The 27572-nt window shown below is 34.5% G+C and overlaps 1 protein-coding gene and 1 long non-coding RNA gene across 2 annotated transcripts; one reads left to right on the forward strand and one right to left on the reverse strand.

Annotated features, from left to right (window-relative positions):
• Window positions 1-839: 839 nt before the first annotated feature.
• Window positions 840-2825, reverse strand: LOC141661415 (uncharacterized). The gene is made up of 3 exons (XR_012549937.1): window positions 2646-2825; window positions 2437-2568; window positions 840-1042 (listed from the first exon to the last, which is right to left on the reverse strand). It is a non-coding gene; the product is annotated as an uncharacterized LOC141661415 (long non-coding RNA).
• Window positions 2826-21160: 18335 nt separating this feature from the next.
• Window positions 21161-27249, forward strand: LOC141662121 (casein kinase II subunit alpha-2-like). The gene is made up of 10 exons (XM_074469170.1): window positions 21161-21597; window positions 21932-22061; window positions 22878-23072; window positions 24153-24310; window positions 25388-25478; window positions 25820-25885; window positions 25967-26049; window positions 26132-26195; window positions 26280-26348; window positions 26983-27249. The coding sequence occupies exons 1-10, from the start codon at window positions 21254-21256 to the stop codon at window positions 27040-27042; spliced, it is 1260 nt and encodes a 419-aa protein (XP_074325271.1). The 5' UTR covers window positions 21161-21253; the 3' UTR covers window positions 27043-27249.
• The last annotated feature ends 323 nt before the right edge of the window (window positions 27250-27572 follow it).

The raw sequence follows: 27572 nt of genomic DNA on the forward strand, positions 1-27572 counted from the left end.
AAACATTTATGAAGATCCCTGACTTCCATCGAATCAAGACCAGTATATTCATACTGTTAGTGACGTTTTTCAACATTAAACGGTCTCATCCTTGATAAATGCTCAAGAGGATCGTTGGGACTTAGATTTAATTTTGGAAAGGTTCGAAGAAAGAGATGCATGTATGATTGCCTCTGTACCCTTGACCGTCGAAGAAGAAGACAAATGGTACTGAAGACACGAAAAGTTTGAATGCTACTTTGTCAAAAGCGCATATCATCTAATACAAGCCAGCAAACCAACGCATCAAGTAGGTTCGAGTTCTAGTTTCTGGAGACAGCTTTGGATAGGGGTGAGCGCGGTGCGGGCGATGCAGTTTTTTCCTCAAACCGCAAACCAAATCGCACATGCGGTTTGATCAAATTTCCAAACCGCACCCGCACCGCGTACCCTCAAAAATCACATAAAGTATACCACGAAAATATGGTACGATGTGGTGCGTTTACTGCGATTTATACTTTACAAGTTCAAAAAATTTAAATAAATACTCCCTCCGTCCTCCTCAATTCTTTACATTGGGGGACGGGGGCTTGACACGCACTTTAATGTTCTTATTAAACTACTCTTTACATTGGGGGACGAGGGTTCGGCACGCACTTTAATGTTCAAATTAAACGTAGTTGCATAAATCTTTTTTAAATTCTTTTTCTTCTAAATAAAAATATAATGTTTAAACTTTTATACAAAAAAAAATTTTAAAAATAAATTACGAAAATATACTTTATAGTTGCCTTAAATTACGTGTCAAGCATGTGAAAAAAACTGTAAAGAAATGAGGGACGGAGGTAGTATAAGACTAAAATTTAATCAAATTTCCGAATAATATAACAAAGTCGCCAATATTCTTCAACAATACAAATTAGAAATTACACACCGGAAAGTTTAACTTTTTAGGAATTCAATTACAAAACAAAAGTAGTTTAAAAATGCAAGGCAAAATACATAAACAACAGCTCCAAAATCTGATCATCTGTTCTTGAAAGCTCTCCTCTGCAAAACTGACCTGAAAGGTTGACAAAACAAATGTACATTATTATTGAGTTTGACACAAAACATATTCAAAAAAAATTCAAGACAAACTCAAAAGTGGCATTTAATTACTTAGGTAGTAGCATACTCCATAAAATAATTTATTTTTATAAAATGTAGGTAATAGTAATCTACTCGACTGAAAGTACTATAACAAATTTAAAGCATGAAGAAGTAATCAGCAATACATAGTTACATTTGACATATTAATTGACCAGCGTCTTACAGTGTTATACCAATCACCAGAAACATCAAACATTAAATATCTACTTGCGTCAACAAAATATTGCATATATATCTCATCTTCCTCTTCTAACATATTGAAGCCATCAACACATTTTAATGCACTATCCAACATTAAATAAGTGGAATTCCACCTTGTTTGTACATTCAAGCAAACTAAAGTTTTTTCCTCTTTGGAAGTATTTTTCACACAACTTTGAAACCTTGCCAATCTAGAAGGAGAAGCTCTGACATACCTAATCGCATTACGAACAGATGAAATAGAATTATCAATATCCTTTAGTCCACCAGTTACAATTAAATTAAGGATATGAGCTAAACACCTCATATGCAAAAATTCTCCATTGCAAATGGCTGTTCTCCAGATCTGCAACCTTTTTTTAATGTGATTAATAGCCACACCATTAGAGGCTGCATTGTCAAGAGTAATCGTAAATACTTTATCAATACCCCATTCTTTTAAGCATGCCTCGATTGATTTACCTATTGTCTCCCCCTTTATGATTAGCAATTTGACAAAAAATCAGAATTCTCTTTTGCATTTTCCACTCATTATCAATAAAATGTGATATTAATACAAGATAACAAACATTTTGGATTGAAGTCCAAGTATTGCTTGTTAAAGAAACTCTTTGTGAATTTCTAACCAAGTAGTCCCTTAATTTTGACTTCTCAGAATTATACAACTTCATAATATCTCTAGCAATTATAAAATGCGAAGGAATGATAAATCTAGGACAATCAACAAATCAAAACAACCTAAACCCCCCGTGCTCAACAAATATGAAGGACAATTCATCAATAACAATCATTTTAGCACACGCAACCCCTACAATCAGATTGACTAAACCTCACGACAACTAAATTGCTAGCACTACCACCACTTTCAGATCCAAATTTACTTGTTTTTGAAAGCACAAAAGTTTTTGTTTTTTTATCCTCCACTCTATATGGATATTTCAGACACTGATTTATCAAATGGTACCTAATGGTACTAGTACCATGTCTCATAGTAACAGCCTTATAACTCTTATCACAGTAGATACAAATAGCTCTAACATTATTTGGGTCAGATTTATCTATCATAAAATGGTCCCAAACATCACTTGTTTTACAAGACTATACCTCTGGTTTTCGTTTTTGTGATGAAGGTGTCTTCTCATTGATTTCATTGGTCAGTGGAGTCTCTCTTGTCTGATTGTGACTTACCGAGGTCATTGGACTATTGACATGTTCCGAGCTTTGTTCAGTCTCCATCTAAAACAACAAGTCATATGTTAACAATTGATTAAAATCAAACAATTAAACAAATCTAACAATAAATTAGAAGTTACCTAATTTGGAACCAGGATAATTGCAGTTGCAGAAGTGGGAGAAGTGTTTGCAGTATCAGAAGTGCTTCGCAAGATAATTGGAACTAAGAAGCTGAAGTGAAAACTGAGAAGTACCAAAGTGGGAACTGGGAAGTGCTTGTGCGGCCAGAAGAGCAAATTATAACCTAAATACCTAATTAGGTATTGGGTTGTAAATATTTAGTGGGCTGACCCGATAGAAATATAATTATATATATAATTATAACATATTAAATATTGCGGCGCGGTACGGTTTGAACCACATTTCATAAATTTAAAACCACAACCCACACCTCACCGCGCGGTATATTAAAAATTCAAACCGCAACCGCACCACGAAAATTAAAAACCGCGTTTTGCAGTGCGGATTGGTGCGGTGCGGGCGGTTTGTGCGGTTTTCAGCTCACCCTAGCTTTGGAACCTAAAGATCCCACCCAAAGTTAAGAATTTCTTATAGCGTGCAAGTGTTGAATGTTTTGTTAGGTCACACACACTGTAGAAGGGGGTTGAATACAGTGTATAATACAATCAAATCGAATTAAGAACACAAGTATGTAATAAAGAATAATCTTATTAATAACACAGTGTTGCAATGGAACTGTTATCTCTCAGTGATGAACAATATCCCTGTTAGGGTTACAATTAATAATATTCTCGATAATGATAACACTTATAGTGTAAACCCTATGTCTGTGTTTATATACCACACAGTTACAAGATAATATCTAATTGATATCGAATATAATTCTGTATCCTAAAATATATCAATTGGTTATCTTTTCCTCCAAGTCTTCTATTCTTCATAGAATTCTTCTCCATGCATATCTCTTCTTGTTTTAGTCTTGATCTTCTTTCCCTTCATTCAGCCGTCTTCTTTATCTGAAAGTCTTCTTAAGTCCTGATATTATCTTCTGATGAATATCTTCTGATATCTTAAGTTCTGATAACTTAAGTTCTGATATCTTAAGTTCTGATATCTTAAGTTCTGACTTCAGTATAAGTACTGATTTCCAGTTAAGTCCTGATTTGTCCTGTTAGTCAAGATCTGAAAACTAAACACAAATCATTATTAGACATGATATCACAAATATATCTAACAATCTCCCCCAACTTGTAAATTAGCATAATATACAAGTTCAATAGATATTTGATGATGTCAAAAACATTAAGTACAAATGCATATGAGAATTTGACTAGATAACTACAACTCACAGCCATTGTAGCTTTTACCATCCTTAAAGTCTGATATTAGCTTTAGCCTGTATATCCTTCAAAATTTAACAGTTGTAGTCCTTGACCTGGCTTTAGTGTATGATCTCTTGAATGTCAGGAGTTGTTCTGAGATAGTTCTTCAGAAGAGTTCTCTCAGCATATTCAATTTCATTTATCATCCTCCTTTTAGCATCTTTAAGTTCAGCTGTATTTTCTCATATCTGAAAGATAGCAGCCCTGAGATCATTAATCTTTGCTTTCCTTATCTCCTGATCCAATCTGATCAGATAAGCTTTGTAAGACTCCATATTAAATTCAACACCCTTAATACCCAAAAAGGTAGTGATCTTGGCGGTATTGGGCTTCATCTCAACTAAATCACCATTGTGAGCTCTGTACTTTGGATAGTATGGGCTTTCAGACTTTATAGAGTAAAGTTTCTTCTGCCTTTGAATATCAGATATTAAGTATCTGGCAGCACCATCTGTTGACCTGTTCTTCACTTGAATTAGAAATAAAACAGGTTGCAGCTCTTCATAATACTTCAACCAAATTACATCCTTTCTTATCTGGAATACTCTCCCATATGTCATAAAATAAAGCATTATGTCTTCTTTCAACTTGGAGTTGTAGACCATCTGTACAGACTCTAATTGATTTAGTCTTTCCGGAGTTGTCCCTACTCCTGGTTCAGTAAGGGATGTAGGATCTGAGGTAGAGTTGTTTATTCTTTTCTCATCAGCATTACCCAGTCCTTTTTTATCTCTAGCTTCCTTCCCTTGGATCAATCTACCCTGAAAAACATTTATTGAAGTCTTCATAGGTTGAACAGATTGTTGAGCTTTAGTAAACCCAGGTAGTAGAACTGTTGAAGGTTTAACATGAGCAATGTCAGAGGTTTCCTTTTCTTCTGATGTCAAGACAACTTGAGCTCTGTTAGAGGTTGCTTGAATATTCCTTTTCTTCTTCAAAATCAGACTTGTATCTTTATCAGCATTTACTTCCAGATCCATGGTTGGCAGATATATCTTTATAGATTCATCAGCTTTTGCCTTACCCTTGAATCTAGGATCAACTTCCACCTGTGATTTGGACTTGGCCTTAGATGCCTCAGTATTTGTCCTCTCTTTGATCACAATGCCCTTAGGCTTAGGTGGTTTCTTTGTTGTGACTTGAGTTTTAGACTTTGACTTAGATTTGTCATTTTCAGCTTTCAGTCTAATCTCTTCTTCCTTCAGGCTTTCAAAATCCATGCCTGGATTATCCTTTAGGAACAACCTTTTGGAGATCTCTTCATCAAGTTTCAGAGTTTGTTCATCAGAACTTATCCTTTTAGTATCAGAACTTGTTCTTTGACTTATAGTTATGGCTTCCCTTGATAAAGAACCCCTGCCTTGACTTAGACCTCTACTCCTTTCAGAGTTTCCTTGGTCTTCATTATCATCATCCTTACCCTTTTTGGCATCATCTGGTAAAAGCAGGGAGACAAGCAATTCCACAGAGTTTTGGATTTCATTGAGTTGGTTTTGTTGAGCAGCTTGATTCTTTAAAATATCAGATAGTTGAGCTTGCTCCTTTCTTTGAGTCTTTTTTATATACTCAATGCGGTCAAAGGCTGGCTTAAAAAACCTTTTCTTGTCCACTGTGACATTCATGGTTTGCTTAGTCACTATATCTTGAATTTAGTCCACCTTAGCTTGAGTTATTGAGTGTTGACCTTGAAGGTTCCTGGTACTCAATGCAATAACTCTGAGCTGTGCTTTGAAGTCATCATTCATCAGCATCTCATCAGCTTTAGCCAGGTGCTCAGCAAGAACATCTGTTGTAGGAACAAAATCAACTTTGTTCCACTCCTTGATCCACTCTCTTCCTCTGTGAGTTTCACTCCAAGGAACTGGTGCATCCTTTCTCATAAATTTCTTAATCAAATCAGCTTTATCAACTGTTTGTGGAGGTGCATGTCCTGAAGGACCAGCTGCATCAACATTTATATTTGTAGCAGCTTCACCAGTATTTTCTTCAACAGAACTTGCAGAATCTTTAGTATCAGCATCTTTTGATAGAATGATTGTATATGAAGCAATAGAAGATTCATTTGCATGGACATCAACATCTAGCAGTGGAGTTGTTGGTGGAGTATTCTAAGAAAGATGTGAAGTAGATGGAGCTTCCAGATACAAGACCATAGGCACATCCAAGTTGTTGATATCAATTTCAGCACTTGTGCCTGGGTTGTCAGCATGTACTGGAGAGTTTATTGGAGACACGGGAGGTGGAGGTGGAGGTATTGGAGTGGTCTCTGGCTCTTGGATTGGAGATTTGTGAGCTTCATGAAGTTCTGGCTCAACACTTGGAAGAGATTCAACTACAGTAGGTTCTTGTGGGATCAGAGATTCCTGACCCCCTTCCACAGCTGCTACTTCCATTCCTCCTTCAGAGATTGATTCTTCTACAACCCTCCTTGCTCTTTGCTTTTTAAGTCTCTTAGCTGGTGGAGAGACTCTAGGAGCTTGATCATCAGAGTTTAGCTTTCTAAGCCTTTTTAGGGGCCTAGTACTCCCGGTTTCTTAAGCTTTCTGAGAAGAGACCTTCTCAGCTACTTCAGCAACAGATTCTGATGGTTGAACATGTGCCTCATCATCAGACTCATCTCTTAAAATCATCTTCCTTCTTTTCTGATGTGCCCGAGGTACTGTCTTAGTCCTCTTTACTCTAGAAGAAGAAGGCTTCACCTGATTATGTGCTGATGGCTGGCTGGTATGTTCTGATGTGTGTGTTTGTTGAGTGGCAGTAGTAGGTTCTGATGGATGTTGTGGTTGTGGTAGTTGTTGTGGAACATCAGGATATAATACAGAGTAAGTATCAGCATCAGCATTTACAAGGGCTTGCTTTACTGCTAAAGGAATTTTAAGGGGCCTCAGAACTTTCTTTTTGTTATCAGCAGTTAAAAGGTCAGTAAAAGCCCTTTTTGCTAACCTAAAAGGTTCTATGTGTTCACTTGCCAGTTGTGGTTCATCTGATGTACAGTAACTGTAAATTAACTGACAGAACCTAGCAAAGTAAACTACATTCCTATCCTCTTCCATTATATCTCCTATAAAACATAACACAGTCTTGGCATAATCAAAGTGAGACTGGTTTAGGAGAGCATACCCAATTTGTTGAGTCAGAATCGGAATGGCGTCAAAATTCGAGCATTTGTTTGCGAACGCCTTGGTGATGCAATCGAAGAAAAAGCTCCATTCTCTTCGAATATGTGGGCGTTTAAGTTGGCCCAACTTTGCCAAACTCTCCTCATACCCTAAATTAGCCATCATTTGCTGTAGCAATGGCTCCTCAACAGCAGAACTGAACTGACAGTTCTCAGGTAGATGTAGAGCTTTCCTGACTGTTGCCGGAGTAACAACGTACTCCACCTTCTTTGTTGTAAAAACGATGCCTGGAGTCCCATCCTTACCACAATCATCATAAAGTCCCGTTCGCCGGAACGTCAGAACTTGAGTTCCAGATAAAGCGGATGGTTGCGTCAAAGCGAACCCTATTTCACTGTGAGCCAAGAAGTCCTGAACAAAATGAAGTTCCGACGGAGCGTCACTCTTGGTTAGAATGGCAGTGTAGTTGTTGGGGATGAACTTTGCTCCATTAAAGATTAGATCCTTGGGTGCCATTGAAAAAGAAGTGAGAAATAAGAATGCCTGAAAGGTGTTGGGTAAAATGCCTGTGTAAAAACCGTTAAAGAATATAGAGAGAATAAGAGAAAAGAGAGAGAGTATAAAATACAAAAGTAGATAAAAGATTTAAAATCTTTTCTCTCTTTTACTTATACACGCCACTTGACAACAGTTAAGACGAATTGGAACAGTCTTTACACCTGTCAGCCATTCAGTAGTTAAGACAATAGTTAATGGGGACGAGAAATAAGTAATGGTTACTATGCACATGCAGTTTTTCAATAAAAAAATGTTCCCACTAAACAAATAATTATGACTGTCTTTATCTCACTTAAACCAATATTCTGATAAAATAGAACCATTCAAGTATTGACCAAAAATAAATCAAGTAAATAAATACTGCCACGTAAGCATCAGAACTTGATTATTATCAGAATTTAAAGGTCATCAGAATATGGCTTCTATACTCAAAAAGTGAATGTTTATTTCTGTAATTCTTCACACAAATACTGATATGGTTTCCTCAGAATTTAATCATCAGAACTTCCATCAGAACTTGTCCTCAGAATTTATGCAACTAACACTTAAAATGTTCATCTAAAACAACATTGATCACCACAGTAATTTTCATTATTCATATGGAGTGTAAGTGTGTGCTTTAAGCTAAATATCAAACAAAGAGTAAAGTCTGATTCACTTCAGTACATCTTAGAAATAAGGCATAACTAAGAACTTTGCTCAAAATCTGTCATTAGTTTGAAGTCTACTATAGAATGAGTTCATGCATGAGTCCACCTCAACTGTTTTGTACTCATTTTATGCATCTTTTGATATTCTTTTTCACATGAGCTCCTCAGTGTAAGTGAGTCACAACTGCTTATCAAAATTTATACTATTATCAGAGTATTTCTCCAGTAATCAGAGAATGTGAAAAGTCACCGAGAAAAATTTGTTTTGCTTTTCTAATACATATTACTTAATACCAGCAATGCACTTGGGTCTTCCCTTCCACATATTTTTTTCTCTAGATCTCAAAGGAGTACCTGATATTTATTTCTTTTATTTACTTTTTCTTTTGATAAGTGAGGCTTATCAGCATTTAGTACATCCATAAGATTTACCAACATCAGAACTTAACAGATAAGAAGCACTATTCTAGTTTTTGACTTAGTAAAAAGATACACAAAGTAAACCTAACCAAGCTCAATATCAGAATTTGTTTGTGTTAAAAGATTTCCACATAAACAATTACTTCAAACATGGGATCTTTAGTATATTAGAGACTATTAGGTCAGCATCTAGCACAGTTATCCTCATTGGATTGAATAGTCACAGAAACATTAATATCACTATCAGAGTTTAGAAATTCACATCAGACAACAATCATCACTTAGGAAAATTTCAATTTAAGCACATATTACATAAAGATAGTAATATCTGTAAATACTGATCATAAAGTCTGATGTATCAGAACATAAACTAAACAGATTTAGAGAGAGAACCTGAAACCATTCCAAGTTCATTTACCAATATTGTAAAAGTAGCTTCACACAGTGGTTTTGTGAAGATATCTGTTAGTTGTTGATCTGTTGGAACAACAAGCAATTCCAGTGTACCTTCCATCACATGTTCCCTTATGAAGTGGTACCTAATGCTGATGTGCTTTGTCATTGAGTGCTGAACTGGATTACCTGTCATAGCAATAGCACTTTGATTATCACAGTAAAAGGGTATTTTACAATATGTTAACCCATAATCCAGTAACTGATTCTTCATCCAAAGAATTTGTGCACAACAGTTTCCTGCAGCAATGTACTCTGCCTCTTCAGTTGATGTGGAAATTGACTTTTATTTCTTGCTAAACCAAGAAACTAATCTGCCTCCAAGAAATTGGCAGCTTCCACTTGTGCTTTTCCTGTCAATTTTGCACCCTGCAAAATCTGCATCTGAGTAACCTATTAGCTTAAAGTCTGATTCTCTAGGATACCACAATCCTAGATCAGCTGTACCCTTAAGGTACTTGAAAATTCTTTTCACAGCTGTTAAGTGAGGTTCCCTTGGATCTGCTTAAAATCTTGCACAAAGACAGGTAGCATACATGATATCAGGTCTACTTGTAGTTAGATAGAGTAATGAGCCAATCATACCTCTGTAATCAGTAATATCTATTGATGTGCCAATATCCTTATCCAATTTTGTTGCAGTGGTCATGAGAGTGGATGCACTTGAACAGTCTTGCATTCCAAATTTCTTCAACAAATTTCTGGTGTACTTAGATTGACAAATAAAAGTTCCTTCTTCATTCTGCTTGATTTGAAAGCCCATAAAATAGTAAGTTCTCACATCATACTCATTTGATATCTTGATTGCATTAGCTTGGCAAACCTTTTACAAAGTCTGTCATTTATAGAACTAAAAATGATATCATCAATATATATCTGTACCCAAAGTAAGTCCTTTCCATGGTTGAGATAGAATAAAGTTTTGTCAATAGTCCCTCTGTTAAATCCACTTTCCAGAAGAAACTGAGTTAATGTCTCATACCATGCTCTTGGAGCTTGCTTAAGGCCATAAAGTGCTTTATCAAGTCTGTAGACATGATTAGGAAATTTTGAATCTACAAAACCTAGAGGTTGTTCAACATATACTTCTTCTTCCAATTCTCCATTAAGAAAAGCACTTTTTACATCCATTTGAAAGACTTTAAACTTTTTGTGAGCAGCATAAGCCAAAAATATTCTTATGGCTTCCAATCTAGCAACTGGTGTAAATGTTTCATCATAATCAATTCCCTCCTGCTGAGAATATCCGTTTGCAACCAGCCTTGCTTTATTTCTTGTAATTATGCCATCACTATCAGTTTTATTTCTGAACACCCACTTTGTACCAACAACAGATCTATTCTTTGGTCTTGGCACTAGGGTCCAAGCTTTATTTCTTTCAAATTCATTTAACTCTTCATGCATTGCTTGCACCCAATCAACATCTTGAAGAGCTTCTTCCACTTTCTTTAGTTCAGTCTGAGAAAGAAAAGAATGATAGAGACATTCATTTGATGTTGCTGTTCTAGTTCTAACACCTGCTTCAGGATCTCCAATAATCAAGTCAGGTGTATGTGCTTTAGTCCACTTCCTTGCAGATGGAAGGTGATCTCTAGAACTGGATGCTCCCCCATGATCCATGCTGTCTCCATCAACATTTTCTAATACTCCCCCTGAAATTATGCTCTCTGAGTTGGATCCTTCAGAATTTGAGTTTCCATAATTATCAGAACTTGGCCCATCAGAACTTGAAGAGCCTGTTCTAGGTTCTGATGCTTCTTGAGATGTGGTTGGATCTTCAATATGCTCCCCCTGCACAGGTACATTTTCCTTTGGCGTAGTCACCATAGTTTCAGTAACATCAGAGTTTAACCCATCAGAGTATGCAGTATCAGGATTTAGACTATCATAATTTAAAACTTCATTCTCAAATCTCAGCTGATCATGATCATTGAAATATTCAAGTCCAGTAATCTTCTTATCATCAAAAGAGACATTTATAGATTCCATGACAACCCTTGTTCTTAAATTGCAGACTCTTAAGGCTTTTGTGGAAAGTGGATATCCAACAAAAATTCCTTCATCGGCTTTTAGATCAAATTTGGATAGCTGTTCAGGATGAGTCTTAAGAACAAAATACTTGCATCCAAATACGTGAAAGTACTTCAGATTTGGCTTCTTTTTCTTCACCATCTCATATGATGTCTTTCCATGCTTGTTGATAAGTGTTGCATTCTGAGTAAAACAAACAGTCTGCACAGATTCAACCCAAAAGTAGGTTGGTAACTTTGCTTCATCAAGCATAGTTCGTGCAACTTCAATAAGAGTTCTATTTTTTCTTTCAACAACTCCATTTTGCTGTGGAGTTCCAGGAGCAGAGAATTCCTCATTTATTCCATGGTCTTTGCAGAACTCTTCCATGATCAAATTCTTGAACTCAGTGTCATTATCCCTTCTTATGATTTTCACAGAGTCTTTGACCAATTTATCCAGTTGTTTGACATGATCAATCAAGATAGATGCAGTTTCACTTTTTGTATGCTAGAAATACACCCATGTGTATCTGGTAAACTCATCTACTATGACCATAGCATATTTCTTCTTTGTAATAGACATGACATTCACTGGACCAAATAGATCAACATGTAGTAGGTGATAAGGCTCAAGAATTGAAGATTCAGTCTTGCTCTTGAATGAAGATTTTCTTTGTTTTGCCTTTTGACATGAATCACAAAGGCCATCAGGAGCAAATACTGATTTTGGCAGTCCTCTCACAAGATCTTTCTTGACTAGTTTATTTATATTATTAAAATTTAAATGAGAGAGTTTCTTGTGCCAATCCCAACTTTCTTCAATTGATGCTCTGCATAACAGACAGATTGCAGAACCATCAGAACTTGTTGAAAGTTTGGCTTCATAAATGTTACCATGCCTGTATCTCTTCAGAACAACTTTGCCTGTAGATTTGCTTACAACTTCACAGTGTTCTTCAAAGAAATCCACATGATAACCTCTGTCACATATTTGACTAACACTCAGCAGATTATGTTTAAGTCTTGAGACTAGAGCTACTTTTTCAATGATGACATTCCCAAGATTGATATTGCCATATCCCAGAGTTTTTCCCATGTTGTCATCTCCATAAGAAACTCCTGGGCCAGCTTTCTCCACAAAGTCTGATAGCAGGGCTTTATTTTCAGTCATATGTCCTGAACATCCACTATCAAGAACTGGGATATTTTTTCTGTTTCCCTGTAATCACAAAAACCACTAATGATTAGTTTTAAGGACCCAGACTTGCTTGGATCCTTTGGCCTTATTAAGTTTGTTAGCATTTGCAGCGGATTTAACTTCAGAGTTTATGCTAACTTTTTTCTTATCAGATTTTACAGTATCAGACTTTGTATCAGAACTTACACTAGAAGGAATAATGCTAACTTTCTTTAAAGAAGGTTTTATTTGATAATAATCATAGTATAAACTATGATATTCCTTACAAGTATAAATAGAATGCCATAAACTACCACAATGAAAACAAGGATTTTGTGGTTTAAACCTAACAGACTGACTCTTAACTCCTGATTTGGGAGGTAAAGAGTTTATATCCTTATTCTTCCTGCAAAAAGAAGCAAGATGATTAGAGTTTCCACAGTTATAGCATTTCTTTCTAGGAGCATTAGGAACAGGCTTATAATTATTGCTTTTATTTACACCTTCCTTTCCATTCCTATTTTTCCTAGGTGGCTTTACCTTGTTTACATTCTTAATCTCTTTCAACTTATGCTTAAGCTGTCTTTTTGTCATTAAGGCTATGTTGACTTCAGTTGGCTTATCCCGTTTTAATTTGTCAGAAGTTGACTCTGCCTTAACTTCTGTCTCAGTACCTTTCATCTTTTCAGAATCAGACTTTACAGTTTTAGCTACAAACTTAACAGGATTTACCCTTGGCTTGACAGTCTGTTTAACAATAATTGGCTTAATTTGTTCAGTTCCTATTTCACTTTTATCATCTCCATAACCTAAGCCCTCTTTCCAGTTTCCACTACTTAGCAAATTCTGAGTTGTTCTACCAGAGTTAGTCCAAGTCTTGATAATCTCTCTTTCCTTTTCTAACTCAGTTTTTAGAGATTGATTCAATTTTAACACTTTATCTCTAACATAAAAAGTATCATCTCTTTCTTTCTGAGTTTGATGAAACATAACTAACTCCTTTTCTAAATAGTCATTCATTTTCTTAAAAGCCAGATTTTCAGAAGTTAACCTATCACATGTTAAAGTCTGATCTCTATAGCTAATGAATATGGTTTAAAGATAAGATCTCAACTCAGTAATATCATCAGTATGAAAAGCATAAGTTGTTTGAGGTACCTTTAAATCAGCAGCATCAGAACTGCTATCAGTATTTGCCATCAAGGCATAGTTCACCTCATCTTCAGAATCTGAAGTGTCTGTCCAGCTTTTCTTCTTTGTGACAAGTACCTTGCCTTTGTCTCCTTTTCTTTCTTACAATCAGGAGATATGTGGCCTTTCTCACCACAATTGTAGCATTTAACATTTGAGTAATCTCCTCTGTCAGACTTTCCTCCTTTGTCTTCAGATTTTCTGAAACTTTTCTTATCAGAACTTCCACTTTTCCTGTAAAACCTTCTTTCCCTTTCTGAATTTCCTGTAGGCTATCTTTGTGATACCCTTCACCATAAGAGCACACAATTTCATCATCTCTTCATCAGCATCCATCTCAGATAGACTTTCAGTTTCTGAATCCTCATCATTATCAGAACTTGACGACTCAGTATCAGACTTTGTGATGAGAGCCTTTCCTTTGCTTTTTTTTGAGACAACCACTTTGGGGAATTCCTCCTCAGCCTTAAGAGCAATTGTCATTGAATTTCTCCCATGCCTCTTGCTTCTTTGATCCATCTCAAGTTCATGAGTCTTTAGCATACCATAAATTTCATCAAGAGTAGTTTCATCAAGAGCATAGTTGTCTCTTATAGTAGTAGACTTTAAATCCCAACTTTCAGGAAGAGATAACAAGAATTTTAGATTTGAATCTTCAAGATCATATTCCTTGTTCACCAGTGACATATCATTCAAGAGTTTGACAAACCTGACATATAATCCAGTTAATGACTCATCAGCTTTTGAGTCAAAGTGCTCATACTCTTGAGTGAGTATAGTCTTCATGTTCTTCTTGATTGCATCAGTTCCCTGACACCTTGTTTCCAAAGCATCCCATATCTCATTTACTGTCTTGCAATTAATTACCCTGTTTGACATGACATTATCAATGGCACTATGCAGCAAATGTCTTACCTTTGCATCCTTGGCAATATATGAGATATCTTCTGCTGTATACTCACTTTTCTCCTTTGGTATGGTCTTTGCTGGTTGGTCTGCAACTACAACAGAGAGCTTGGTTGGCTTATGTGGTCCTTCAAAAATTATGTCAAGGTATCTGGATCTGTAGCTTCCAGAAACATAGCCATCTTTACTTTCCATATGGGATACTCAGAAGGTCTCAGCATGGGAACCCTAATAGTCTCATATCGACTGTGGATTTGAATCTTTGGAGTTTCTTCAGTTTTGGTGGGCTTGGTTGGAGTTTGTTCTTCTTCAGACATGATTGCTTTGGATCTTTACTGCATATGTGTTAACATATAGGCTCTGATACCACTTGTTAGGTCACACACACTGTAGAATGGGGTTGAATACAGTGTATAATACAATCAAATCGAATTAAGAACACAAGTATGTAACAAAGAATAATCTTATTAATAACACAGTGTTACAATGGAACTGTTATCTCTCAGTGATGAACAATATCACTAAGAGTTGCTAGGGTTACAATTAATAATATTCTCGATAATGATAACACTTATAGTGTAAACCCTATGTCTGTGTTTATATATCACACAGTTACAAGATAATATCTAATTGATATCGGATATAATTCTGTATCCTAAAATATATCAATTAGTTATCTTTTCCTCCAAGTCTTCTATTCTTCATAGAATTCTTCTCCATGCATATCTCTTCTTATTTTAGTCTTGATCTTCATTCCCTTCAATCAACCGCCTTCCTTATCTGAAAGTCTTCTTAAGTCCTGATATTATCTTCTGATGGATATCTTCTGATAACTTAAGTTCTGATATCTTAAGTTCTGACTTCAGTATAAGTACTGATTTCCAGTTAAGTCCTAATTTGTCCTGTTAGTCAAGATCTGAAAACTAAACACAAATCATTATTAGACATGACATCACAAATATATCTAACATGTTTTCCCACAAAAAATCATCTTCTGTCAAGGAAAGTTCCAATAAATGCAGACTGTCGTGTGTGCAATGAAGAGGTAGAAACAATCTATCATATTTTGGTCGGATGCAGTTATGCAAAAGGATCTTGGAACAAGGTAGGCATATTGCAGACGGATCGAGTTTTCTTCTCGTTCTCAGATTGGTTACAAGACATATTCAAGCAGAAGAGCAAGGTTGAAATTAATCAGATTGTAATGGTGTATTGGATGATATGGAAAGTTTGAAAAGATGTAGTTTGGAAGCATCGTAATATAAATTCTAATGAAGTGGTTCAATCAGCAATCTCTGTTCTTAACCAATGGAAAAGTGTTCAAGATAAAACCTTTGATTGTTTTATGGGGATTATGACTTCAGATGATGGTCATGATCATTGGAGACCACCAAGAAGTGATAGAGTTAAGATAAACACTGATGCGGCCATCTTCGAGGAGTCTAATCCCTACAGTCACGCTTTCGTAGTTCGTACGCACAGTGAAGAGCTTATGGAAACAATCTCGAAGTGCAGGTATGGGCACATATCACTTGACCTAGTTGAAGCTATTGGCATACGAGAGACACTAAGTTGGGTAAAAGAAAGAGACTATATAGGTGCATAAATTGAAACTGATTACCTACAACTTGTTCAAGCAACTTGTAGCTCTTTCACTAGTGCATCTTATTTAGGGTGAGTGATAGAAGAACGCCGAAAACTAATGGCAAGCTTAAGTGGTCAAAACATTGTGTTTGGATTTATTAAACGATCTGCGAACAAAGTAGCTCACTATCTAACGAGATACAGTTGATCCATTGTTGATCGTCAATGGAGGATGAAGGATGCCCATTCTGAATTCTATTATGTACTATTGGAGGATTTGAGATTTGAATAAAAGTTCATTTTCATGTCAAAAAAAAAGATCACCAAAAATACATGTAAACAAATAATCATAACAATTTATTATTAATATTTACTTATCATATATTTTGCATGGCTATTAAATTAGGAAAGTGATTAATTATATAATAAATATACTACACCCAATTCAACCATTACAATAGGAAATTATCCTAATGTTAACCTTAGAATGCTTATTTTCTTAACAAATATATTCACGAACATTACAATTGAATTTATACATGAATTTCTGAGTCGAACAATAATATACTCAGGTTCATCTATTTATTAGCCAGGCCTTAAAATTTTATTCATGTTCGACTCATTCACAATTCGAGCCGAAATTGAACCAATTTTTTTTGAGCCAAACACCGAAACTGTTTATGTGTGTATCGGTTCATTTACGCCATAGTCACGAATTGCTTGCTCACTCGGATTATTCAATAATAATATAATTTAAAAATAATTCCAAGCGGTTAATCAAATTTTAAAAATTGAATAGCTAATTTTTTTTAAAATTGTTCACTTATTTTTTAAAAAAAATAATTTGTTTAGAACATCATCACATGTTATATGTAAAGAAAATCAAAAAATATTAAATTAATTTTGCTCGAAGGAGGGTATGAACATATTAAGATCTACTCCTTAGTAGAGGTTGGTTTTATAAAGATTATCGGCTTGGTACATAATAAATAAAATAGTACGCGAAATTTGTTTATAAACTTAACGTGTAACAAACAAAACAGTATATAATAAATACATAAAAGTGAATCATGCGGATGTTGTTATAGTTTGTATTGCTGGAGAACGTGTGCCACAAACCGAAATTTTGAAATATATGAGCCCTATCAAACTAAAAAATGGTGATATTAATCTCGACGTTACATATCGTATTGAAGCAATTTGGGTTAAATGAAGGGCTACTACTGGAATGTTGTGTGATTATAGTGTACCTTCAAAGTTGAAGATTAAATTTTATAGATTGGCAGTCAAACCGTCATTATTATATAAATGTTGTCCATTGAGAAAAAACTCAAGGGTGTAAGTTGGAAACGAAGAAAATGCGTATCTTACGATGGATATGTGGCTGCCCCATGTTTGATTATATATCAAACAAGGATTTCAGAAGAGTTAATGGTATTGAGAGTATTTTTAAGAAACTTAAGAATAGACCTTTTGTAATATACGGGACATAGAATGTAATTATTTTTATCAATAAATAATTATTATGTGATTATTATGTGATTTTGGTGAATTATCTGATGATTGATAATAATATTTGGATGTTTATATATGATAAAATGTGAGTATGTTAATTTTATTATGTCCAGAATGAAATATAGATGATTGTGATATTTTTCTGGTAATTTTTGGATCGTTATATGATTTATAAATGATTTATTAATTTATTAGTTATTTTCTGAATAATTACAAAACTATTTTTATAAAGCCGGGAATCGTCCAACCTCAACCGTTTTTACGTTTTTACAATCCGAAACTCTTCTGAAAACTCCTTCCTAACCTAATCTGGTAATTCCAGACATTTTCCGTGTTTTAACTTTTCAATCTGGATTACTGTTTGAACCGTGCGCGGCCCGACGCAAGATTTTTCGATACGATAATCATTTTAATAAAGCAACAAAACCCGTATTCTCGAAAGATGGGATAATATTACGTTATTTTTGTATATAGTGTTTTCTATGAAGCACAGTTTGGATAATTATCCAATACGAGTATCAAATCAGATCGTTTTTGCAGTTACTTAGCGGCTAAGTAACTAATTTATCGATCCAAAATGATCCAACACGAACCAATATTCCATAAATATATATAGCCCTTTTATTATTTCATTTTATTCATATAATCATAATCGATCAGTAGAAATATAGAATTTACAGAGAAAAACCCTAAAAACGTCGCGTTCTTCGGAATCAAACGCACAAACGAAAGCGTTATCGAACTCCGATTCAAGCGTGCAATATATTAAATCGAAACTCTTGAAAAACTCTTTCTGAATCAATCATCTGTTTTTGTGTAGAAATCAAGATATTTTTCTTATTTAATTATTTTATTTCGAATTAATTAAAGATTAAATTATGAAATTTATGTTCTTGATGTTGTTTGTGTGATTTGATGCTAGAATCATGTAGATCTTTTCTTCCTGGTCATTTTGGTATATTATATGTCAAATTTGGAGTTCAATAACATGTAGAAAAGTTGGTTTGATCTTTGAGTTTGAGTGTTCTTGGTGTTCTTGAAGGAAGTCACCGGAAAATTCATATTGGCCGGATTTTTGATTCGTTAAACCCGGAATCATACTAATTACATCAATAAACAGATCGTGTGAAGGGGAATCAATTCTAAGTGTGTGTTTTAACAGGGGAAGTCGGAGTCGACTTCGCCGGAAAAAGAAAGAAAGAGTCGGCGGGAGGATTTTCGATTGTTTGACTGCGAATCTGTTGATTTTGTTGTGATAAATCATGCTCTGCAGTATCATAGAGGATTCCTGCTCGTTTTTGCACTGATCTGGGCGGGTTGAACGTAGTCGGGAAGCTTCTGGCCGGCGGCCATGGCTTCGCCGACGAATGTCGGGAAAGAAATGGGGGATGAAGGTGGTAAATTACCTCCTGACCCCCCCAAGTTTTCAACAATTTGCAAATTTAACCCTGACGTTTAGAAATATTTTAAAAATTGTATTTTTATTATTTTGAAAATCAAAAAAATGGTTATTTATTTATTTTAAATCTAGAAAATTGTTTTAATCATTTATTTATTTAAAAATAAATTTAATTTATTTTATTAATTAATTTTAATTAGTTTTTAATTATTTAAATTAATCGATTAATCTAATATTAATTGATTAATTAATTTAATTAATTATTAATTAATTATAATTAATTTAATAATTAGATTTAATCATTTAATTTGATTTAAAAATTTCAAAAAATAGTTTTGAGCTTTAAAATATGATTTTAAATTATTTTAGGCTCGATAATTATTATAAAATTATTTTAAAGTCAGATTCGGGTGTTCGAACCCTATTATTATATTATAAAATGATTTGGAGACCCGTTTTAACTCCGAACAATGTTCAAAATTTCGTAATAGATACTTGGAAAATCATTTTGACCCCGAATCTTCTTTGAAAATTATTTTGATCGAATATCTTGCGTGCTCTGTGCTACGTGCTATCCGATTGATATGTTATATGCCTATGTGGTAATTGTTTGACTGTTTTGGTCATAACTTTCAATCCGTAAATCGGATTTGGGTATAACGAAGGGTAGATAAAAGCTTATGACGTCTATGTGACGATTATAATAATATGAGATTGAATATTGATAGATACTTGTGATGCCTAGCAGAGTGAGAGAGGCATAGAAAAGAAAACCAGTGATCAATAAATAGAACTGAAGTGTAGAAAAAGAAAGCAAGTGATCGATGAATAGAAGCAAGGCATAGGAAAAGAAGGAAAGTGATGGAAAAGTAAATCTGTTAGACGGGTACAAGTAAAGTTGGAAATCATCGGTGATAAGTCAAGTACTTCTGAACCTTCTTCAAGATATATTGCAAATATTTTCAAACTCTCTCATAACATGTTGCTAGTATTCAAAATAAATCGTGTTTTATATTGCAAGCGCTTTAAACTATTCAACCGTGAACCCTGATTCTAATTGATCTTGAGCCATAAGCCTTATTCTTCATAAACCATTGATTGTTGAATTCTCAGATACGAGCCAGACACATACGATACTACTCCACAAATACATATCTACCACATACTGATTTCTGATATTGAATTTCTTGACATACCAACCCTTATTCTTTGTTTAACAGAAGACCAATCCTTGGAACCCTTGAACCATTGGTCTTCTACTTTCTGATTCTTTCCTTGATTGAAAACCAATCTTTTTGAATTCTTCGTTATACCTTCATGGTATTGTGAATTACCTTATGCTTAAAAATAAATGTTGTTTATGATTCAGCTTATTGAATTACATTGGTTATCATATTGAATTCTTTTAGAATTGGATGGTTTTATAAATGTGGACCAGATTCGTGGTAGGACCAGATTCGTGGTCGGACCAGATTCGTGGTCATAATAGGCCAATGCGTGCCTTGGATCCAGTATATAGAGCAAAGCTGGGAGCCTTGCTCGGGGTTAGTGCGTGACTGATCAACAACCTAACCTTGGTTTTTAAAATGAAAAGTGAATATCCAATTCTAATCATTGCTTATTCAGAAACTTGATTCTTCTGAATTATTTCAATTGGCTATTGTTTAGCCTCAGTTATTGTTATTATGACTTGCTAAGCTAGTTAGCTCACTTTTGCAAATCTTTTTATGTTTTCAACAATTGAAAACATACATGATAAAAACCAAATACTCCCCCGCCCTCCCATTTGTTTACACTTTTCTTTTTGGGATGTTCCTTCAAATTGTTTACATTTCAAATCAAAAATAGTAAAGTTTTTATAATTTTTAAAATAACTATATCCACTATTTATCTCCACCATACCCACTTTATACGTATATTATTAATTGGTTCCACTACTTTACTCATTTTTTTAATTTTCCTCCACTAATTTATCATTTTTCTTAAAATCCGTGCTCAACCCAAATATAAATATTTGGGAGGGACATAGTAGTAATTTGAGCCAAAAAGAGGTATAAATTTATTGACCGGCTATTATCGGTGTTAAAATGAAAAAATATGAAAGAACAAAAATATCATAATCAAACTTTTGACATGTACACAATGGGTCAATAACGTGCTCCAATTTCCAGTTGGCCCAAAGTATCCAAACAACATCGATGAAGTCGCGTGGGCCAAAAATACCCAAAAAAAATAACAAAACCCTCGAAAAATTAGGTGGAAAATTATCAAAATAATAATAGAAAAAGGGGAAAGAAAGATGGATAAGCAATAGAGAAGTTGAATCTGAGAACAAACGTATTTAATCAAACCCTCCGTTTGATGGCCGTAAGGCCTCTTTTACATATAATCTCACCTCATCGCCGTTCAAATCTGTTAATCTCATCTCCGCCGTTATTTAATCTCCGTCACTTCGTTTCTCGAGCCCACCTTTCGTCTCTCCCAGAGAATATTGTAAAGCTTCAATCTGTTTCTTCGCCGTCGCCGCCGCCGCCGTTGAATTACCGTGTACGACCGTCGATTTCGCAGACCGAAACGCTGGCGCAGAAGATCGGGAAATCAATTCGCCGCCCTGGCGCGCCATCCAAGGCTAAGGTTTACTCTGACATTAATGTCAGTAGGCCTAAGGAATATTGGGATTATGAGGCTGTTACTGTTCAATGGGGGTAATCCCTCTCTCTCTCTCTCTCTCTCTCGCTCCCTCCCTCCCTCTCTCTCCCTCTCTCTCTCTCTCTCTCTCCCTCTCGCGCTCTCTCTCTCCCTCTCGCTCTCTCTCCCCCCTCTCTCTCTCTCTCCCTCTCTCTATCTCTATTTCACTGGATAAAATCCCGATAAATCGTTTTTGATTGAATGCTTTATCGTATTGGTAGTGATTATGATAGATGAAATTAAATTGTTTAGATTGATTAATTGATATAAGGTTTTGGTTGTAGCTTATTTATATAAAGTATTTTTGTATTGAGCTTGTATTTGGTTTGATTTTGTGGACGGGATATGCAGGGAGCAAGACAATTACGAGGTTGTGAGGAAAGTTGGGAGGGGGAAATATAGCGAGGTTTTTGAGGGGTTTCACTGCAGCAACAATGATAAGTGCATTATTAAAATTCTGAAGCCTGTTAAGAAGAAGAAGGTATTTTTTTGGTGCAATATGAGTGATTGTTTTATATATTGTTGCAAAACTGCACCTTTCTGGTTTATAATGTCTTAATTTTGAAGGTCATTTGATGAGATTTCGGTTTATGTGTTAAGCCTAGTGATGTAAATAGTTGATAAAGATTTCAATTATATTGATTCATAGTATTGGTTTCACAATTGCTCAACTATTAGGAAGAACAGTCTGTCAAGTTAATAAATCTAATAAAAATGCCATGATATTTGCAAGAGTCTGGAGGTGTCTTTTTTCCTATGTTATCTGTATATTTTGTGTTCCTCGATGTACTCTGCATTTGGGTTTCACAAGTGTACACACGAGGGAATAAAAGCCAGAAGGATCTTAAACTGCAAGGATAGAGAATGCACTACATAGTTTTTGTCGTGTACAATTCCATGTAAACTTATTACCTTGTTTCACAAACAAGCTTATTGATTGTGATCTTCAATTATTGTGTACTTTTCTTCTTTTTTGGTTCCGTCATCCTCAAAAATGCGATTCTTTTACGTAAACTTAATAATATGATAATGAATATATATATGATTATTAATTTGAATATTATACAAGCGACAAGCCAAGCTTGACCTGCTTGAGTCTTACGCCTTGACCCTTAACGAAGGGATTATAGTGTTTTTGCTTCTACATGATGTAGATAGAGTTAGAGACTTTTTTTTAAGTTTCGGTCTTGTGATTAGTGACTTTTGTGTAACATTTGATCTCGTGATTAGCTTAAAAAACTATAATATTCTTACCTACATATCATTTTATTTGAAAGGCATTATTTCATCTGTGCAGATCAAAAGGGAGATAAAAATACTACAAAACCTCTGCGGCGGGCCAAATATTGTGAAATTACTTGATATTGTTAGAGACCAGCAATCAAAGACTCCAAGTTTAATATTTGAATATGTGAATAATACCGATTTTAAAGTGTTGTATCCTACGCTTTCTGACTTCGACATTCGGTATTACATCTATGAACTTCTCAAGGTAGGAGCTCAAACTATATATGTCATACTTGTACATCTCCATATCATGCAGGCCTCAAGAAAGTAGTCTATTTTGTGTCTCTGTTACACTAAATTTAGATAGTAATTTTCAACCAACAATCCTAGTACTGCATATCTTTGTCATCTATGTTCTATCTGATACCGAGTACGTTAAATTTTTACTTTTGTTTTAAATATAAGATCAACAGACCAACTCTCTGATGTATACAGTATTTTGTTATAGTAAGTTCAAGAAAAGTGGCTGTATAATCTGTTCTTGATAAAATTTGTTGCAATTAGTTTTTTCTGTTTTCAAAATATTTTGCTGAAGATTTTTACAAAGATTTCAATTGATATGAAAAAGCTGTGCCTTGTGGATGTCAAGAGGATGAATGTTCTGGTATTCTAAATTTAGTTTATGTTAAAGATCAGTCAATCTAGATTATGGTCAGATGAGGGAAAAACTAAGATGGTTTAGGATTTGGATTGCATTTGCCATTGTTTTCACTTTTTCTATAGAATGCTTATATCGTGACAGTTGACTAAAGTTTACTCGAAGGAGTGGATATTCCTTGTTACTTGAGCTAATTGAGTAACCTTACATTTCATGGGAATTTGCTTGTATGTTAGAAAAGCATATCTCCGGTTCATTTGTATGACAACTTAAATTAAAAGGCACCGCTACTTTCTACCTGAACGTTACTTACAGGATTTATATGTAATCCATAAATGCTCCCACTTGGTGATTCGACTTCTATCTGTAAGGATTAATATAACGAAAATAAAGAGGAGTTTTTGGCAGCATTTGATACACATTTGTTATAATGAATATTACGTCTGAAACATGAAACCTTATTATCATTGTCGGGCGATAGCTAGACTAAGTTCTTACTGTCGTCAAAGTTTTTTTTATCGTAGATAGCTTCGGGACATACCATAGTTATTGTGCTTTTGGGAAGTTTTATTTGTGTTAAATCTTATATATTTATGTTTGTGACACATTTGTGTTTTCACTTGTCAATAAGATTCTAATATAAAACTATCTTTGCTGTTATTTGTAAATTTTGTAAACATATTTCAGGCATTAGATTACTGCCATTCTCAAGGCATTATGCATCGAGACGTGAAGCCCCATAATGTGATGATTGATCACGAGCAACGAAAGCTTCGTCTTATTGATTGGGGCCTTGCAGAGTTCTATCATCCTGGCAAAGAATATAATGTGCGCGTTGCTTCAAGGTCTGTCTCTGTCTGTCCTCTAGTTTTTGAAATGGAAGACACGTTCTCTGGTTGACATGTAGTGATGATTCGTTGTGCATCACCCAATAAGTTAATTATCTACCATTTTTTTTTGGATTCTAATGGTTGACTAAATTCCGGCCCAGCTACATTATATCTTTAACTCTTCTATTATTCTAATGTTGTTTTCTTAAATTTAACCCCAAGGTTACTGGTGATTTTGATCACAAAGTTTTTTGTCTATTGATGTTTTAATCAATTAAAATATATGTGCCTTTTATCATGTCAGTGTAATTTTTTGTTCCTGTAAATTTATACGTCTGCTGGTGGTTTCTTTTCTGGAATGAGAACAAGTCTTTCTCTCATATCTAATACATATTAATGTCCCTGGCTTAATTTAAACTGTGTAATTTTGGGATGAAGCTTGCCAGAGTCCATTCCATTACTTCCTGTCTTCTTAGAAGTCCACTTTCAAGGATTCTCGAAGATTTGTATTTTTTTGAGTTGTCTTTTACTCTGTGGTGGCCGGTGGTCAAAATTTTGCGGCGTAGTAGTGAACTTGTTAAATGATTGTGATATAGGCATATGTACATCTTCTAATTTTTTATGTAACGGATACAATTGAGTTTAATGACTTTTTCACAGAACTTGACATTTGATTAATAAAATTTTGTTAAACCAGTATTTTTATATATACTTGAGTGGCAGCTTCCCATGTTGTGATCGCATACACAACATGCAAATATATTATACATCCATATATATATGTATGTACGCATGCACGTGTGTGTGTGTGTATGTATGTATGCATGTATCATATATCGTATGTATATGTATGTCCATTTCAGTTAAAAGTCAATAAGTCTTGAGTTTTGGTTGTATTTTGACTCACGGACAATGGCTTTGTGAATAGTTTGATGAAAGTAGGCAATGCAATTGTTTCATTACTGACATGGTTTAGATAGTAGTTAGTCCAACTAGTTTATTGACTTGAGCTGTTGGGCTAAGTGTTAGCCTACTTCTATTTATATTTTGTGAAGACATTTTCTTATCTTAAATACCATTTTGTGTTTGCAGATATTTTAAAGGTCCCGAGCTTCTGGTTGATCTGCAAGACTATGATTATTCATTAGATTTGTGGAGCCTGGGTTGTATGTTTGCTGGGATGGTATGTATACCCTTGGCATCTCAGTCTTAAAGCTTAATACTTTATATTATAAGTTCAATAAATTATTTGCATAATTGTATAATGGGGTTTTTTGATGGTGCATGATGCATGCCATTATAGTATTGTGAATTGTGATATCTAAGTGGACCTCGGTATAATTAGGTCCTTCCTTTTTTTAAGCGTCACTAAAATAGTTGCTATAGTTTAATGATGTATGCGGACCATTTTTTTTTTTACATTTTCATGGGTTTTCTCATTTTAAAAACTTTATATTTATATATCTTAGCCAGATATATGAAGTTCACTTTTTCACTGCTTACAGTATGGACTTGTTTGTGCAGATATTCCGCAAGGAACCATTCTTTTACGGGCATGATAATTATGATCAACTTGTCAAAATTGCCAAGGTATTCTTTTTCCAACTTGTACACTTGTTCTGATTGGTTAAGCATGCATGATTTCTAATAATTAGTGTATCTGATGGGCAGGTGTTGGGGACAGAAGAATTAAATTCTTATCTAAACAAGTACCGATTAGAATTGGACCCAAATCTTGCCGCACTTGTTGGAAGGTTAGTGAATTTAGTAGTCTAGTTTTGGTTTTAGAGGGAATTCTACATTTCTTGATGCTTATTGTATTCTTTGGATATATAGGCATAGTCGGAAACCGTGGTCAAAATTCATTAATGCTGATAACCAACATATAGCCGTTCCTGAGGTAGTTTTTTTGCTACTTGTTCTTGGTAAACATTCTTCTTTTGACTTTTTTAGTATTACAATGTTGGCATGTGTGTGCATGTAGGCTGTTGATTTCCTTGACAAGTTGCTGCGTTATGATCATCAAGAAAGGCCAACTGCAAAAGAAGCAATGGTAAGATCACTATCTAACACAGTTAGTAGTGCCTAAACTCTTCTAACCAGTTTACTTAAATACTATAAATATTTGACAATGTACTGTATAATGTCATTTTAGACAGTGTATTTTGCATTCTAGTTATTAATTAATGTATATAATTATTAAGTTGGTAAACGATATATACATCTCAGCGATCCATTTATTTGTTATATGTCAAAAATGTAGTATTAATGTATTATACATAAAAAAATCAGAATGTATATTTAATTTTATTATGATTATGACAATATATGATGGGAAGTGAAAGCAAACTTGGAAATTCATCAGAACTTGCTACTGTTTAAAATTTGTTATATACATATATATAAACTTGTTATAGCAGGCTGTAGTAATCTTGATGATATTCTTTGTTGATATTAAATATCTTTTTCTTTTAGTGGGGCTAATGAGTTGTAGACTTGTAGATATTTGATTGCATGTTTAGCAGTGTCATGCCATTTAGTAGAATTTCGAGTTCCAATTAGGTAGATACTGTTATGAGTTGTAATCGATGGAATTATTGATATTGTCTGCATAAATTATTGATATTGTCTGCATGCCATCGGCCACCCCGAAACCTCATTGAAATAATCGATAATTGATATTGCAGGCCCATGCTTATTTCTATCCGGTGAGGAATGCAGAGAGCAGCGCCAGAACCCGTGGATAGTGGATATTGACGCCTTCTCTTCGCAGAAGTGTCTATTGCTCATTTGTAATATTATCCAGCAAAATGCTTTGAATTCATTATGATTGCAATTTTCTCAAAAGTCTGTGGTTTTAATGTCTGGTTTGTTTTAAAACAGTTATCTACAGTATAATGTGTTCCAAAGATCAAGAATTAATTTTTTCTTGATTGCATGGATTTTTTTGGATTCATTGCTGTTTTAGAAATTAACTGGTATGAGCAAAAAAACTGATGTTTACCAAGGTAATTATGCTTCCTATATGTTTCCTTATATGCTGTGCAACAAGGTAAATGTGAATTTATTTTTTTTAAACTGTTTTAGCAGCCAGACAAATGTGAGAAATTTGACTATAGTTATAATTATGAGCTGAAAATATGTACTTGTTTAAGTCGTTTGATTAAAAATTGATTATATTTGCTCAGTATCTTTAACACAGACAAGTGAGAGTCAACTTCTTTTTCTTCTATAAATATAGCCAGAGAAAATGAGAACGAACAAGAGTTTAAATCAA

This window comes from Apium graveolens, chromosome 5, assembly GCF_009905375.1.
Source record: "Apium graveolens cultivar Ventura chromosome 5, ASM990537v1, whole genome shotgun sequence".
In the NCBI taxonomy this organism is placed as follows: Eukaryota; Viridiplantae; Streptophyta; class Magnoliopsida; order Apiales; family Apiaceae; genus Apium; species Apium graveolens.

Coding starts and splice junctions, on each gene's coding strand:
- LOC141662121 (XM_074469170.1), top strand. CDS start 21,254: ATGGCCGTAAGGCCTCTTTTACATATAATCTCACCTCATCGCCGTTCA. Junction 22,062..22,877: donor AGCCTGTTAAGAAGAAGAAG/GTATTTTTTTGG, acceptor TCATCTGTGCAG/ATCAAAAGGGAGATAAAAAT. Junction 24,311..25,387: donor AATGTGCGCGTTGCTTCAAG/GTCTGTCTCTGT, acceptor TTGTGTTTGCAG/ATATTTTAAAGGTCCCGAGC.